Source organism: Gallus gallus, chromosome 8 (genome assembly GCF_016699485.2).
Source record: "Gallus gallus isolate bGalGal1 chromosome 8, bGalGal1.mat.broiler.GRCg7b, whole genome shotgun sequence".
Classification (NCBI taxonomy): domain Eukaryota; kingdom Metazoa; phylum Chordata; class Aves; order Galliformes; family Phasianidae; genus Gallus; species Gallus gallus.
Window position 1 is genome coordinate 22,701,080 of NC_052539.1, and position 18,716 is coordinate 22,719,795.

At 38.2% G+C, this 18,716-nt stretch overlaps 1 protein-coding gene across 12 annotated transcripts in view; it reads right to left on the reverse strand.

Annotated features, from left to right (window-relative positions):
• Positions 1–18,716, reverse strand: part of BEND5 (BEN domain containing 5) — an 840,137-nt gene that overhangs the window by 320,269 nt on the left and 501,152 nt on the right. For 7 of the 12 annotated variants that reach the window (XM_046944497.1, XM_040704670.2, XM_015291228.4 and 4 more), the window contains 3 exons: positions 9,345–9,478; positions 7,332–7,707; positions 1,203–1,351 (listed from right to left, as the gene is read on the reverse strand). The exons of 1 other annotated variant lie outside the window; for it this stretch is intronic. In XM_046944497.1, coding sequence (XP_046800453.1) covers positions 1,203–1,351; positions 7,332–7,707; positions 9,345–9,478 — 659 coding nt within the window. The remainder of the gene's footprint in view (positions 1–1,202; positions 1,352–7,331; positions 7,708–9,344; positions 9,479–18,716) is intronic. 4 more of the 12 variants (XM_046944499.1, XM_015291230.4, XM_040704671.2 and 1 more) reach the window with 2 other exon arrangements.

The following is an 18,716-nucleotide window of genomic DNA, read 5'->3' on the forward strand; positions in this document are numbered from 1 at the left end:
GAAAGCTTGCAAGTGCCAAGAGGCTGGCAGATGAAATAAAGGTGCAGAAAAAGCTGCATACAGATACTAAAGGACATACCCTGGCTTACAAACCTTACGCAGAGAAAAAGTAAACTAAACTGTCATACTAATATATTCTAAGTTTTCATTGCCAATAATGTGCACACACAAAAAAAGAAAATGACACGTGTTAAATACGTGTATTAGGCAAGAAAAGCTACCTGAGCAAAATAACTGTCAAACTGCCAAAATTACACCATTTTTCATATACATTTTGTCCTCAACAATTATGTTGAATCATCTTTAAGAAAGACAGGCACTTTTGCAGTCAATCTTGTAACACAGATCTGAAAATGTAGTATGTGATGCTATTCCATTACTAGATTCCACTCCACGTGAAGGCTGAAATGGACATTTCCTCCTAAAGGGTTCTCAGATTATGGAACTGAATGCATACATATCCTAAGAGAATGGATCTGCACAGGCAGTGCTTAAGGACATATGGTTTTGTAAAAGAAATATCATGTTAATTTAATCATAATGGCAACAGCTATAAAAGCAGGCCTCTGTAGATAAGCAGACAATGGATTAAACATGCTGGAGTCTGAAAAACTATCAGTCAGGTGCTGGCATACTTGCAGCTAGACTGCATTTCACCAACTTAATAAAAACATCTGGAAAGCAGAACTACTTCAGCTCATCCCAAAGGCAACGCTCCTACCATATTCAGGGGAGCCCATTTTCATTCCAGGGTTCATAATTATCTGCTGGACTCCAACCAAAACATGAAGGTTTCTCTGCAATATGAGTATAGCACACTAAAAACATTAAAGACCTTTTAAGAAAAAAGGTATTTTTGTTAAACAGACTAATGTAACTTTATAATGTGCGTCACTGACTATATTCAGTGGATTTATGTATGTCATTGACTGAATACTACGTGCATGCATATTAAATAATTTTATTCCTTGTGTTATACAGCATTCTATGCTTTCAACAGTGGGCATAATTTTCAGTGCTGTTCACATTGGTATAATTCCATAATTTTCCTCAGCATTAACAGCACACCTTTGCAAAATCAAGGGAAGTTTGTATAAGCTGGTATCATGCACAATCCCCAGCATTATGAAAACTCCACAAGAAAAAACACCTGAAGGACATTTACAAACTATTCATGCCACATTTAATTTAATTTAAAATACCTTTCCATTCTCGAGAATATACTTGTCCATTACTGGAACAGGGGCAGGAAAATACGTTGATGTATTTGCTTCCTCACTGAAGGTCTTCTGTACCTCAGGTTCAGGCTCAATTGTTTCTGGTTTTACTTTTTCAAGCTCAATGGCAGGTCCTAGACAGTTAAGAAAAGAGAGCTGTCTGCTATCCCAGAGAACATGGCATCAATCACTTCATCACCCGTGGTTAGCGTAAAATATCACAGTGGTCAAGTTCACAGTAAAAGTTAGAAAGAGCCCAAACCAAAATCCAACTTGTGAACATCAGTAAGTAAGAGCAGGATAAGTAACTCTGTCTTATAAAGATTAAAATATTTCATTTAAATTTAAGTGTTTAGTTTTATTCTTAACACATAAAACTTTTACAGATGTGGATAAGATTGCTTCAGTGCACATTACGGGTATTTTGCTGCAATGGTAGTGAATTTATAAATCAAAAGACACAATAGTAATTCACTAAATAAAAATGACTGTATGAAACCTCCATAATTTACTGAGATAATTATACGTAACGTTATGTGGATAATTTATATTTTATAGAACTTTGAAAATTCTTTAGATATCACTGAGCATCTACAAAAATGTCACAAAGGAAAAAGGCTTAGGCTACTTATGCTAAAGTATCATGCAAAGAAAGATTATTCAAAGTTAAAAACAAAATAAAACCATAAATTAGAACTTAGATAGTCCAATCCATCCAAATCCAATCACCACTCCAATTTTTATTTTTAAACTAATCAACAAAAATTAAGCACAGATTAAGTAATAGAACAATGTTAATCATTTGTTTTGAGGCTTCAAAGGAGGATAATTATATTGTCAGTCATCATCTTTTCTTTTCCAGGTCAAATTGATCAAGTGCTCCTAAAAAGGCAGAAGAATAAAACAAAAGAATGCGTGAACTGGACTTCATTATCCCATTCATGGCAGCAGTTAAACCAGAGGTCTAGGAACAGGCTATGGTCTGAAGCCTGTCCTGGTTTCTCGATGCCTCTTAAGCTCATGAGAAGCTATAGCAGCCACCGAGGTCCCACGCAGGGAGAGTGGGTTTGTTAACAGCACAGCTACCAGCTCAGAGTCATCACCCCGTTCAAGAACTACAAGGATAAACTCACCTACTTGTAAGAGCTATAGTGTATGAGATATTGCACAGATTCAATAAATGACAATTCAATAAGCATATCACCATTATGGAGCAGCATCCCTCAGTGCCTGTACACAGACCAAAGTCTGAACTGATCTATGTCTGCAAGTCAACCCAGAACAAGAGTTCTAGGGTCACTCCTTAAACAATTCCTGCACTGGAACAACCAATGTAGTCATTCCCCCCACTTTGTGCAGTCTCATTTACAGATTATCATATGGTCATATCAACATTTCCCTGACGGCCAGTATTTGACATTTATCCTATAGCTTATTCTGCACCTACATAGCTAGCTAGCTGTTCTCAGATGACTGCCAGTCAACACTCAGCAACAAGAAGTCATCCAGGTTGACTTGCACAACTACACAGCAGTGCCACCAATAGTGTCTTAAGAGACATATGCAATGCAAGCATGGCACAAAGAGAGAAATCACAAAAACATAACATTTGCATTACAATTTCACAGTCATTTTCATAAGCACTTGAACTATCATGCATATACCATGGTGAGACTGAAACAAACTGAAGTTTCAACACTTGAAACTGTTAAAATGAGTCAAACTGGGGAAAAATCTTGATTGATTGAACCATCCGGAGTCTTTGCACAGATCTTCGTGCTGGCAGATGCAGGGATGTAATTGCCACGTGAACTTAAGATGGAGAAGTGAACTTTTGGCTTTTTAAGAAAACACTCTTCAACAAAGTGCTATTTTGAGCTTTCTTCAAATGTATTATTCTTATACTTTGAAAACTGCTTCGAGGAAGATACCTAAGTATAATCACTTTCTTCCTAGAAGGAAACATTTATCTCATCTAAACACTTTTAGTAGTTGCTACTTAGAAGTCCTTTACTGCACATTCATAGTAACAGTAATATATTGACACAGCTGGGATCTGGTTTCCAGAATTCCCCAAGAAAAATAGCTGACTGAAGTACCCAGTAACCATAGCTCTAACAGGTCAGAAAGATCTCTAATTCAATTCATGCTTTGCTAATGAAATCACCTACAGAACGCCTTTAAAATGTCTCCTTTTATACTCCGCTGATTCTTCTTCCCAAACAGAAATCTGTCTCTAAGTAGGTAGTCTTCCTGGTTTCTTTCAGTAAGTACTAAAAGAGTGCATTTTCAGCTCCACGTTATGAGTTAGACATGCAACTTGCATTGTTACCTTCATACCAGTGGGTGCTGTGTGCCTAATTTATCATGCACCATACTTTTAAAGTTCTATCTCTGTAGCTCTTGTGCTCTGCATCTTATTCTAAAAAGAGCAATGGATATATATATATATATTAAAAAATGCTGCCATCTAAAAGATTAATAGCAATAGTACTTGTTACATATTGATCGTGAAGAAATAAAGACAATTATTCAAGACACACCAAGGAAACAAACGCTTTCTTGAAAAAATCTTCTTTCTGATTGTAAAGTTTCCTTACTATCTGAGAGGCCCCCAACTTCAAATGCAGTATGAAGAGGGAGAAGGCTTCTCTTTAAACACCTCCTGAGCTAACATGGTCTACCAGGATTCCAGTGAAAACAGCAGGAGTCTGAGAAATGGCCATGTTTTATATGTGCTATTTCCTGTACTCCTCCTACTTGCTAGAAATGTTGGATTTTTTTTCATCAAAAAGCCAAACAGATCAAGAGAAGCCAAATAGTAGTAATTCCTTAAGTGCATGGTAAGACACACAAATACCTTGTCTTCCTCCCTGTCCTGTTGTCAGTCCCATAACCTTTTAAACTGCATCACCAAAAAGACCACAGTTAAAAATAAGCTCTTTGTGAATGAATTGAGGTGTATACACTCCTAGGCATTAGAGCAACGTTAGCTCTTAGCAGTGCAACATGCATGTCTGAAAGAGATCTACACTCAAACAGCATCCCTGATACAACTTCACTACTGGTCATATACAATCACAATAAACTGTCCATATCTTAATTTGGAGACCCCTAGTTTTAGAGAAAGTTCTTGAACTTCTCAACTTTTGTATCTATTTAAAGTTAGGCAGATAGGGAAGAGTCATTGATTTAATTTTCTAAGTCACCTCACTCTCTCTTAATAAAACTAGAGCAAATTAGTGTACTTTCAGGTGAAACAGAGCAAAGATAAGCTACAAGGCTTCCTAACCCCACCGTAGGCAAGTGCAGAGAGGCTTTGGCCACGTACATACTTCAGGATGCACAGGCAAGGGATACTGTGACTGCTTCCACTATCATCACCCTCTTTCCTCACTGCCTTGAGCCCTAGAGCCCTGGTCAAATTCTTGTATCCACCAGGAAGTGATCCATATCGAAATGATGGAAAACTTCCTATTATATCTCATGGGTCAGTAGTGATTTCACTACCGCTGTTGGCCACAACTGCCTTCAGGCTCTGCTGTCCCCATGTGAAACACAGAGAACCTCGCTCTTCCCACAGCAGTGGCTCAGGATTTAGCAGCAGAGACGAAGGCCCACGTCTGGAGCAGAATATGCTGACTTCTTAATTCTCACTGAAATCAGCATATTGATAGGAAATTAAGAGACTGAATACTTGACTGAATGTTAACTCAAGAGGATGTTCTATATTTGATCTGCAAGTTTAAAATGGCAACAAGGACGTGTTTCCCACAGCTGCAATTCATCAACACAAAACAGCTGTCATCTCATGCAAGCAAATCAGAAGTCTTTACGGTGAAAGAGAAATGCAATTAGTTTGCATTAAGTTCAGCCTGCTAGAGGTAAAGCTTAACTTAAATGACACATCATTTGAAACTCTGGGATTAGGAGATCACCACAACAACCAAAGAGAGATTCAGGATGTAACCTATTTTCCAAACCATTTTCAGAGATTCTTCACATACTCAAACATACTCCACTTACAAGACTGGAAAAGTAAAGAAACACATACATAAAGATTTATTTTTTCCTGATTAAAAACAGCACTTTTTCATGGTGTCATCAGACTCTCTAATTTATAACTTGCTGAAGATATCTCTCTTTCTAATCTTTCTAGAACTTGTTTTTTTTCCTCTGTGAGAGAGGCTACAATGAAAGGCAACAGTTAGCAGCAGTTAGTACAACAAGTCTACACACAACACACAAAATACACACACAACACATGTGACACACACACAGTACAGCCCATAGGGCCGAATTCTACCTTTGTCATCCATGAAAAGTTCCAAAGGGATCCAGGAGAGAACCCACCTTCACAATGTTTTAATGTTACAACTAATTATTATAAAGGATTTCTGGAAGTTATTCATAATTAATATTTGTCCAGACAATTAAACTAACTTGTCTTCAAGGTATTCGAGATGTATTATGTAGAAGGGGGCATACTGATAACAAATAGGTCCAATAGAGGGTCCGATAGAGTGAAGATTCCATTTTATTTCAGTCTTTTTTCATAAGTTTTCCTATTTCATTTTCTTTTTCCTTTTTCTTCTAAGCTTTCTTAACTTGGCTTAAGTGAAAAAAAACACCCTCCTTTCTTAGAGTGAAAGAAACGAGACAGAATTCAGAAGCTGTCTCCATTCCATTGCTGGTCTCACCACTCAAACTGTTGTCAAGTCTACCAACTAAATTGGTATTTTATGCTGTTTAGCCCCATTGCCTACAAACATCTGGTTGATGTTCCATTCACAGAAATTCCAGCTAACTATTTGCAGATGAAGAAACATCTCTCCATCCAAGGAAAATTTTTAGAAAGTTCAGTAGAATCTACTGCCAACCACATTGTGTTTTCAGATTGTGGAAATCTTGCCTGTTTTATTTTAAAAGTTAACTATAACGTTTATAATAAGTAATGACATTTTAATTATGCAGAGCATAACAACAATGACCGTTCACACCCAAACACCCAGTTTAAATCTTCAGCCTTGAGAACCTGGGTCCAAATCTGCTAGCACCCCTTAACACATGCTACAGCACAGGCACATGCTCTACCAGGTTCAGGTTTGTACGTGAATGGAACTCAGATCTCCATGCAAACTGCATGCACTCGTTCAAGTAGAAGAGCCAACATCCAACTAACATGCAAAAATTAATTTTCCAGATACACAAAGGCAGACATAAGACACAGCATGCTAAGTTTGGATGCGTAAATTTCAACGAAGTTTCAGTCACCAAGCAAATCTTCAACACAACAGTTCCACATTCTATTAGCAAATAAATATAATTCAGTAAAATATTTGAAGGTATTCCAAGGGTATCATCTTCAATGAAAAGGATGAACTTTTTATTTTGTCTTTTTTCCCATTTATTCCAACATAATGATTAAATAATTGTTATAAACCAAAACAATTTAGCAATTACTCAAGATATTTAAAATTTAAATCCAAATCACACAAACCTGCATTTTGTAACAAGTGCTGATAACGGGACACTAATATAGGAATTAGTCTTTAACAAGCCATTATTTTTCAAATAGCACGGCTGTTTAAAGCCACTGCCAAGAAGTTCAGGTGTATTCCACATTCCAGTGTGCTACTAACGGGAAGCGGGGGGCAGAAAATGGGAGGTAACACAGTCACTTACATAACAAAAAACCCTAACTGAAAGAAATAGAATAGTTTTTGCCCAAATATTCATTGCACTGCCTTTTCTTTCTTCTTTTTTTTTTTTTTTTTCCTTTTTAAAGCTAGAACATATTGGTATATTTTGCAGTTTAAACTTTATTATCTTTTCAGCATATACTGAAAGTTCAAAGACCTCTTAAAATACAGCTGCTTAAAATGGAACTCTGATTCAGCCAAACCAGCACAAAGACCTCTACTACCATTAAAGAAAAACCCAGACATACATATCATACAAATTCGACGTATATTGTACAGCCATAGCAGAAAACCCTTTTAACATTCAGTGTCCAGTTTAACAACCACTGCTATTCTTCAAAAATGTTTCCATTACTATTGATCACATTTGCAAAATTCATTAAAACTTGTCCCATTTAAGTCCGGCACTTACCACTACCTAGTCTTAGAAGCAGTACATCCTGGAGTCTCCTGTTCAAGTCTCTGAGCTCTTTCATTTCTGACACGAGTGCCCCATATTCCTTTAGCTTCTTTGCTTGTTGCACAAGCTGCCTCCGTGTTCTTTCAAGCTCCTGTTGAATGTGTCTCATTTCTTCTTGTTGCTGTTGGTAACTCCTCAGCAATTCTTCATACAGAATCCGAGGGACTACAGCATCGTCCATGTTGTTCATCCCTTCTGAAGCCTCCATGAAAGCCTCCTCAGGGCTGGAAGTATTACTGAGACTCATCCCATTTTGTTTTTCAAGGCGAGCAACAACTGCTTCGATGCTTTTGTGTGTACCTTCACTTTGTTTCCTTCCATCTTGCCTCTGAATGTTACAATAAAAATAATAATAATTAGAAGTATAGCAAGGTTTAATATAAATTTAAATCCCACAGATTTGTGGACTGCAAATATTATTTTACTTACTAAAAAAAATGCAAAAAAAAAAAAAAGTCAGCCTGCAAAAATGTTTTGCTTATCAAATTCTTATGGAGACATACACTGTAGCTACCATGCAGGTGTAATTCAGCAAAATGCATATACAAACTTCTGAGGTGTAGAGGTCTCTCTTTCAGGTCTTTCTTTCTGCATTTATGCAACACTTGCAAACTGACTGTATGATAAGTCACTCCATTACATATATAAAGCTAATTTATTAAAAAAATAACACTGGATCTAGATCTCTTTTCCGTTGAGGTTCATGCTTAACATCTAGACTTCCTACAACAAAGGCTTTTCTGGTAGGTAAGAGAGACAATCAGTTATGTTTGTCACCTGTGACGACATCAGAGATCAAAGAAGCACACCATACAAAGCTGCTGTATGCATTGAGGGCTTGTCCTTCCCACACATGAGGAGACAAAGCCTTCTCTGACTTTTCCTCTGCTACATTAGCCCAACCGGTTGATGCAAGTGACTATGTTAACACTATCAGAAAACAATGAAAGGGAATTGAAAACACTCAAGTTGGAGACAGAACATATCATCTAGTCTCATTTTCCTGATCAACTGATTGTTTCTCAATTAGTTCTTTGAACTCCTAGCAGAAATTTACCTTCAGTCTTCTAAATAAAATCCAAACTCTATAAATTAAAGCACACCTGTTTTCGGGGGCCCATACAGCAGTATTAAAACGTAACAGTACGTGTAAAAGTCACTATGTTTTATTGGCCAAATATGGAAAAAGCATTTGAACTTCCAAGCAACTCCAATGAAAGCAAATGTAGTTCATAGACTAGAGACAAGAAGCTGACACTATCAATTCCCATACCACAATATCCATGAGTAATGTGGCAGAAAATGAGATTATTTGATGTTATGCCTGCTCCACGCATGCTCTAAAAAAAATGCAGGCCCACCATAAAGAGATGTACTAGCATCATTCCTGCAGCTGCAAAACACATGAAGCCACAGAACATTATTTTATTCTGAAGGTTGGCAGGCTTTTAAAGAAATCATTTGGTATCAAAAAATAAATACGGCTACATAGTGGGCTTCTGGCATCTGGACCTAAAAAGGCAACTGGCAGTTATAATGGAGGGATGGTGCCTTGTCAGTTTGTCTTCTCCAGCACTGCTGTATTTGAGAAGTCTCAGAGCTCCCTTTCCAATTCCAAACAAGCAGAGTGCATTAGGTCATAAGTGCCACCGAGAACAGCTGGTCACTTTTAAAGCATTCTGCACCCAAGCGAAAAAGCATTGTTCCAAAAACCTTGAATGGCAATTAAGCCGTGCAAGACCATATAAACAGGAAAATGTCTGATTGCACATGAATCAGGTTTTTGAAAACCCATACCATATCCCCTCTGCTCCTAATTTGACCCAATTACAATAACCACAATGTTTTAAGGAGATCAAAAGCAGGACTGAAATTCTTAAACTATGAAGTCTGTATATGCCCCAAGCACTTCCCCCCCCACGCCCCAAAAATAAAGAAAAGAAAAAAAAGGAAAGTCTTCAGTACCTTACTGTGTCTAAGCTCCACATCTTCTTCCCCATAATCTGTAACCTCCCCAGTTTCTTCTACGTGATTGAGAGAGAGTTTGGGGATTTTAATTTTCTTCTGCATCACACTGTTCTCAAGGTCAGTTTTGTCCTCTAAAATGTATATTGAAAGTAAAATTTTGTTACATTAACCAGTGTTCTTACTTCCAAATGCTACATGACTTCAGTAAGACTCATTAAAAAAAAAAAAAATCTCCCATGCTTCATTCCCCTCAAATTAATCCACGCTGTAACTCAACTCATGGCCATTGACAATGCCAGAGTTTCAACAGGAGATCAATCTGATCAAACACAAGAGTAAGTATCGTAAAATGCCAAGCTAAGTTTGTTGGAATCACCAAAAGCATCAACAAGTAGGTAGTACTATCCCTAAATAAGAGTTAAAGATGCTGTAAATAAGACAACTTCCTAAAAACATCTGCAACACTTTAAGTCTACCAACAGTATTTTCATATTCATTATCTGTTGCTGCAGTTCAGACTCTGCTGAGGCTTAAAGTGAAAATAAACGTGGTTATTTACCCTGTACTCCAACCATGAGCAGCACAGATTTATGTGCAAACACAGCAGATTCTGCAGTCGTGCAAACACCAGGGCAGGAAAAGGAGATGCTGCAGGACATGTTGAAATCTCTGAATCTCAAAAAATTTAAGTAAAATATTTTCAAGTCTGAAAGATTCTAAAACACCTCAAAATTAAATATTTCCTGGAAATATGTTTGAAGCATTTTAATATTTTTGAAAAGATGCAAAGGGGACAGGGAAGCAAGAGTACAGTCACCCCAAATATGTCTGTGATCTGTGAAATTCTTGCAGAGCAAACCAAGTCTAAAGGAATTCAGCAGCTTGGCTACCCATGCAGGACTTCGACAAGGAGTGATGCCTTTAAAGTCTGAAGTGTTGTATTTGTGCACTGAAAGCCTATGAATAAGAGAACATTTTAAGTCTTCTTATCCACCTGCAAACTGTATTTCAGAAAGTGTCCCATGAATATTTTTGAGGGTGCTAATGAGGATGACATTTCTTAGTGTTTAGTTGCATTGACTTCTGCTTTCTCACATTAGCATCTCTCCACAGGACCTCGAAATTGTTAGCATTGACAACACAGAAAAGGGAAACAAAGGTAAATCACTGTTTAATGAGGATCGAGGCATTCATTAGAAATGAATTACACAGATGAACGCAATTCATTTTGTTACAGATAGAAATGGATCTCTTGTAGGCAAATGGTGATATTACAGCCCAGGGCTATGTAAAAAGGGGAGGCACAGAAAACGCAGAATAAGACATTAGACAACCTAAAATGAAATGCAGATGGTTGCAATAAATACTAAGACAGATGCAAAACAAAACAGATAAACAACAAAAAACAGTGAGGCTTATTTTAGATCATTCTCTGTTCCCCAGAGCACCATGGATGCTTATCCCAGGAAAACAGAAAGGCAATCCAACTGTTTCAGTGTTGGGAAAAAAACAAAAACAAAAAATGCACAAAGAAAGAAACAAACAAAAAACAACAACAGCACACAAAAACCAACCCTACATTTCCATTTATCTGCAAAATATAGCTTCATCAGAAGAGTGACACAGTTCACTTCTACTGTCAGAGAGCAGAGGATAAGAGAGCTCTTACTAAAAGAACAAAGAAACCCAAACCTACAAATTTGACTGAAGGATAGGTTAATGGGTATTGGTATCTTCTCAGAAGGACAGAAACTGAAAAATAAATAAATCCAGATGGGAAGAAGAATATACATATCTCTGTGACTATATACTTTGGTGCACCAGAGTGTTTCACTAAAATATGTGCTCACAATTCTTTCAAGTGCACGTTTATTGCAGAGCAAGCTTCCCTAGGTCGCTTTGCCAAAACATCTTCCACAGAACATGAAGATCAACATTCTACATCTCTTCTGCATTTAAAGAATGCAGATCTATTTCCCTGGTCTGAAATAACCCTTGGCCTCATTACAAGGTGGACATAATCCAATTGCTTCACATAGTTACCTAAAGTGCCTGCTGGCAGCTACCTGAGGTCAGCCCTAGCCAGAACCCCAGGCAAACTGGAAACGGACACCATCAATTCTGCCCATGGCCTGGGAAAAGAAAGGCTTGAAACACTCCTGGAAAGGAGTCACACAGGAATAAGTGCATGTGCAGGCAACAGTGAAGTCAGCAAATATTTTCTCACATACAAAACATTAAAATAAAAACAATTTGGAAGAACAGAAATATTTTTCTTTTGGTTTTGGCTTTCTATTTTTTAAGTCAACTTGTAAAGGTTAAGAACACACTAGATGCTCTGAAGAACAGAAATGAAAGAAAATATCCAGTCTGGGGGTCAAGTAAAACAATGCACATTATCTGAATTCTTCACCTTCCATTCCCCTCCCAGTTTCTCAGTCTGCCTATGAAATCCATATTTACATGACTTTACTGGTGGACTGAAGGTAAAAGTGTACTTATATACCTCCTTACAAATGCTCAGTATATCAGTTATTGGTGTCTAACTATCAACACGAGTCTCTCCTGTGTTGGGCAAATCTTTGCATTTGGTTTCTTGATTTTACTGCTTATCCTGTTAAATGATTTGAAGAATTATTTGTCCCCACATGCACAAAATTTGAAGAAACCAGTAAAAATGAGCCTAGGCAAATTAAAGCTCAGGATTTCTCTCATTTAGTTGATGAATTAATAATGTTACTTTCCTCTGTCTTCCAATAAAACTCCATACAAAGTTTTCTTACATACGATCGGTTCTTTCTAGGCCTATCTATATCTAACACAATTCATTCAGTGTGTTGGATATTAAATGGTCTTTGTTGTTGTTGTTGTTTTTTAAGTACATTTCTAACTTCTGTTGTCTTCCACATTAGCTGCAGATAGAGACAGAAAAAAACCCATTCTTGATTTTAGGATAATGCTTAAGTACTGGCTCATGTTCTGTAAATATTGATGGAATCTGGGAAGGGGTGGGAGGGAAATGAGAGTAGACCAGAGGGAGGGGTAGGAGAAACATGAATGTGCCTTTTGATCTGTTCTTCTTAGAACTCCATTTCTGCTGCTGTGTAAGCCTACAAAAGGCAAGGACAAAAGAGCAATCCAGAAAACGTTAAACATGCACAAATCCTGAGCCAGGAGAAAACCAAGATATGAACCTAAACAGCTGGACAAGACACAATTTGCTGACTGGAGCTATAGAACGCACTGAGAAAGGCAGTTCTAGAAATGCTGTCACTCAGAGCCTTTTGCAATGACGTGAATGATTTGTCCAGACTTTGCCCCCAGTCATTTAAACCTTGACACAAGTTAAAGATTATATCTTCCCTTTGGCGGTCATGAACTAACTGTCACTAAGTTGTATCTACAGCTTTTCCTGTGTGTGAAATAAGTGATTTAGTGAAACTGACCACTGAGAACTAGCATTTAACGTAGCTAATTAGATACCTGTAATGAAATAAACAGCACAGGAGCACGATGCAAGCATGGACAGCATTGAAGCCCTCTGCCCTTTAAACAGACGTTCCAGAAGACACGAGGCAAGAAAAACTGCTTTTGGTAGTCAGGCAGAGAAAATGGTACTTTGTGATTCAATACACAGGATGAAGAATGCTGGAATAACAGTACTCCAGGAAAAGGTCAAGCTTGGAGAGATCTCACCAGTCAACCTCACTAGGTACTGAAGTACAGGGCTCAAGAGTCAGTGCACATAACAGCACTTCTCAGTCTATACGGCCACCTCCCAGAGTTCCTCAGCTAGCAAGAAGAAAGCAAACTGCTGGGAAACTTCAGAGTGGCTGGGAAGACATTTGCCCTCAGCATTGCCAAAAGAAAAGAAAAGAAAAGAGTCAAAAAAACATGCCTGTATTAGAGAATCAGTATCAACTAGCAAAGGATAAACTGTTCCTGGAATGTTTCCTTCAGTCAGGCCTTCGTTTCAGCATCAGAATGGGTGGATCTGGGCCAAAAGGCAATAGCTTCGAGTCTACAGCAGCAGGGAACTGAGGCAGACAAAGTGAATTTGACAGGGCAGGAAATGAGTTGGTTAAATTCAAGTAAAAATATGTTAGTGACCTAAATTTGAAAACCATATTCTGGGATGTAGAGTAGAACTATGGAAAACTCAAAGTCTCTTTAAAACATTCCTTACTTTCTAAATTAATGGTATGTACTGAACAAACTAATCTCTTCAAAAAAGTAGTTCAAATTCTGTTTGTTTGTTTGTTTGTTTTCTAACTTTTGGAATCAAAGATGAAAAACAAGAGAAAGAGAGCTCTGCACCCTGTGTAGATGGAAGATGGAAGGTTTCGGATCAGCCCAAATAAGGGGCTCTGTGATGCTATAAATCTTACAATAATAAAATGAGAGAACCTTGAGCAAAATTCATCCTTTCCCTAAGCCTTCAAAAAGAATTCCACTCCTTGTGAAAAATGATATACTGATAGTTCAAAAAATTTAACATCACCCTTCCCATTTTTAGGCATATACCCAACACATATGGGCAGCACCTGCAAAGAACTCAACGCAGCAGCACGGGGGGAACTGCCTCACTGCTGCCTGAGAGAACAGCATCTGCCTGAGTAGGTTCTGCACCGCTTTCAGTACACACTTAAAACAAGACAGACACTCGAGAACCAAAACAAAAAACCCACAGACAAAGGTATACTTGGTGCTTCAAAACACATACAGGCACGGAGCACCACAGGGCATAGATTCCTAAGTGGCACTTAAACACAAATAAACAATAATCAATATTGCTGTGACTGAAAATGAAAGCAGCATGATAATACAACAATGAAAACCAGGCTAGTTTATTTGAAAATGGAAAAAAAAAAAAGAAAAAAGAAAAACAACAAAAGAACCATAAGTTTCTCACGTTAGCTAAGTCAAGAAGAAGGACTTTACGAGGAAGATGTGATTTCAGAACGTGTAACAACCCTGCAGGCTCAGAAGGTGATCAGGGCACAGAGGAAGAAAAACTCTTCTTGCACAAACCACCCTGAGCTTAAGACCTCTACCAAAGAGGAAGAAACTCAAAAACCACAATAATATACAACACAGTGGAATGGATGGTGTAGGAATGCAAAAGGTATTCAAGGAAGTGAGCCACCAAAGTTGAAGCTCCCCCTAAAATGAGGGGAGCAGGCAGAAAAGGGATCAAACATTTCTGCATAAGGATGTCAGAGGGGGAAACTGAAAAGAAATTTCAGGAAGTGAGAAAAGTAAGGAATAAAGAGGCAAAGCTGAGTGTCCATTATCAGGGCTGATATCACCCTCAAAAATTTAAGAACTAAATACCCCCGAAAAACTTCCCAAGAAAAAGACAGCAACAGACAGCTGAGCGACTAGGGAAATGTCTTCAAAAAGAACATCAGGGAAAAGCATAACAAGCAGCAGCACTGACAAACAAGGCCAAAAAGCACGCCACAGGTGAAGACATACTCTTGAGAAACCAGCCAAAAAGGTTGCTAAACCTTGTGAATTTCATTTGAATGGAGAGAATAGAAGCCAGACTGAAAATAACTCTAAATGAGACTGGGAAAAGGCTTGTTAGGTTTGGACATATTGGGTAAGGAGGATGATGTACCAGAAACCCAAGTCAAGGAAGCTCACTGATGATGTATTTCTTAATTCAGAAGTTAATACACAGCCTCTGCAACAATAACTAAACAAGAGCAACATGGCTCAAAACAAACATAAATAATAATTTATACAAGTTTTAATTTGTTTATATAACTGATAAAAGTTATTATTCTTTTACTCTTTATAAACAAAACTCTCCCATTTAATTTCTTAGGAGGATTAAAACTGTGTCTGTTGGCAGTAGAAAATGATGGAGCCATTAGATCAAGTAAAGACACGCAGACTGAGAACATGAAATCAAGGTGGGTGGTTTTTGTTGTTTTTTTGGTTTTGTTTTTTGTTTTTTTTTCCCCCCAAAATGGTGAGGACAGCTTTTATCTTGGATCCAATATTTACTTAAATACAGACCTTGAATAACCTGACCTCTCTTGTCTATCTCAGTGTCTCCATCTGTAGATTTGTTAATATTATACAACACTCTGAGCACATCAAACATAGAATTATAGAACGGCTTGGGTTGGAAGGATCCTGAAGGATCATCAAGCTCCAACCCTCCACCACAGGCAGGGCCACCAACCTCTACATTTAATACTAGACCAGGCTGCCCAGGGCCCCATCCAACCTGGCCTTGAACACCTCCAGGGACGGGGCATCCACAACCTCTCTGGGCAGCCTGTTCCAGCAAAAAGGAATATAACTATTCTGGAACAGTTCTCATAATCCTTTCGGAATCAAAAACAATAATAAATTATTACCATTAAATAAAAAAAATACATATCCTTGAAAATAAGCATAACATTAATATCCCTTAAGTCTTTACTCTGTACCTATATGCAAAACTCAATTATGGGAACTACTTTTCAAAAGTCTGGACATGCTAAGTATTTCATAAAAATGTATTTCTTGCAAAATCTGTGCCTTTTTCAAAAAGTTCAAGAGTTCATCTCAAGACATCATCCTCTCAATGACAGCTACAGTTTGTCAATTTGCCTGCCATAAGCAGTCAGCCTGAATCACACCGAAGAACTTCACTAGTACCAGCCCTCAATAATGATTTCCTGATCACAAAGGCCAGAAAAAGCAGCAGCCTACAGGGAACTCTCCAGGAAACCTCCACAACCTCTCTGCCTGAGGAATGAGTTTGCTATGGAAATACTGGGTAGATTCATGTATTTTTTAGTTTCCGCACAAAAATTATGTGGTTCAGTTGCTGCTATTTTTAGAGGGTTTCTTGAAGCAAAAAACAACAACAACAACAACAAAAAAGCCCCAACAACCAAGCACATAATGGAGTGACTAGCACTTAGGCTAGCACTGGAAAAAATGTTTTACAGTCAAATTAAGAAAACAAAAACAATAACTTACATTAATCTCTCTTTCCACTTCCCTGCAAAATTTAGCATATTTTAATTAGTAAGTGTTAGTTACTATAGTTACCATCCCCATACTACCTTTGAAATCAATTTTATTAAAATCCTGAAATTTGTATTTTTATTGTACCATAGTTAAGCTTATGCAACATTTACAAGCGGAACTTGTGTTATGTGCTATAATGTGTGTACTGAGACCAAAAGAAATCACAACACTGTAGGTGACCTGTATGGGCGTGTGTCATAAAAATAAGCTAGTAAATGACTTCTGACTCTTCAGAAGCAAAAAGCAAACGTGACTGAAGAACAAGCAGGTCAACTGAGACCAAAACATACTTCTTTCCACAGTAAGATGTATAAGAAAAGAGAAAACTAGGGGGTAAGATCTTGAAGTTTAATTGCTTTTAAACTCCTTTTCATTAGTACTTTATGTTGCTGATCATACATACCCATCTCCACTATCATAACAGATACTGGCTATGGTTTTAAAAGTTCCAAACTCCTTTAATGCTGGTACTTCAGCTTTGCACTGATGCGCTCTACTTCAGTGCTGAACAAACAGATATGATAAAGAAAAATGGTGTCCTTGTACAAGCTCTTTAGATCTCAGACACACTCCTACAGTACAATATAGAAGAAAGGGAGAAAAAATAATCTGTCCTTCATCTTGAAATAGTTAAAAATGAACAGGAATTGGACTATGTTTTGAACAAGATTGATTCAGAACTGCTGAGCTTGGCTCCGCTTGGTGACCAGGTCACCCCAAGGCAAGTCCCAGTGCTCAGGTAGGACAAAGAGGGCTGGCTGCTCATGGGCAGCTACGCAAAGTTCAGCCCACAGGTACTCCTGAACTACCCCAGGAAAAAATTCTGTGAGGAGCCACTGCTGGAAGGCTTCCTACAGCCTCCTCATGGCACTGCCTTACTTGGGGCAACACTGTGTCTGAGCATGGCACAGACCATGGCATCACTACACGCTGCTCTACCTAATCCAACTCCCCAGGCTGTCTGAATACTGAAAGGATTCAGAATGATTTTACACGTCTAGATCACCTGCTGACCTAAATGCTGCACATTCTTGGTATAATCTAAAATCCCAACTTGTAAATTTTCACCTACTCCAGCACTTGACAGTGTCTTTCCTCCATTAACTATACAAAGCAGGCAGCTTCAACTTAGGATGAATTCACCCTCAAACTTACTCAAAACTCAGTAACAAAATCACTTAATTGAAAACTGTTCCAGTAATGGAGACTTTACGTCCTTCTGAAACGCAGCAAATTACCTCATCATGAGCTGTACAGACTTTTAAAGACCTTAAAAAGAAAAGAAAAAAATCACCTAACCTATTTAAATAAAAAGTGGAGCATCGCACTTTATAAAGGGACAAGGAAGAATATGGATGCACACAGGTATTAATGTGCCTGCTGTAGCAGGCAGGGAATTGCAGTCAGGATCTGATTGAGACGTGTTTGCTGCGATGGTGCAGGTGGGAAGTGCTAAGGGCAGCAGCTAGAGAGAGCAATTATTTACTGCAGTCAGAAAAGAATGCCTCCAATTAGAAGACAGTCACTATTAACTTGTCAACAGATGCAGCCTGGAGTAGTAAACTTTTTAAAAGTCCCTGCACCTTGATTTGTTCCACCTTGCTTTGCAAAGTGATGAGCATTAGAAGTGGCTCCAGCAGGGTCACGTAAGGATCACACTAAGGTATACATGCTTATGGACAAAACTGACAATGATTACATCGGACAAGAGCAAAAAAAGTTGCAAGTGGCACACCTGTTTCAACAAGAGGGACGAGAAAAACAGCTTTAGTGTTTAGATGAAAGGACATGAGAGAAATAAAAATGAAGGGTGTGGATGATCAGAAGGAAGACTCGAGCTCTTTCTGAAAAGCTGTCTATTTATTTTATCCTCAGTGAGAAAGAGCAGTTAACATGCCATCTCAAGAACTGCCTTACAGTGCAGCTCCAGTCTGCTGAGCTGTATTTTCCATTCAAGAGGTAAATAAAGTGATTCCTTTACTACTACGTAACATCGGCCGCCTGTTAACCAAATGCCGAACTTGTTATGGAACAGAACACTCATTTTAATATGCTTTCTATGGCTCAGCTGTCTACAGCTGCCCTAGTCGGGGGTTAACCTGCTTTGTTTCAGCCTTAGTCTTTGGCTAACTTTTGAAATAGTTGAAGGTTCCCCAACCACCACCACCAGATCCCAACCATTCACACAAAGGCACAAGAAACGTGTACTACTGCTCAGAACAATCCCTCTGCTGCAATACTGCTATGTACTACCGTTAAATTTGTCAGAAGACAGTATTTATCTCCCCACCGTATCAAGTCTATCAGAACTATGTGCTGTTCTGAGCACAACCA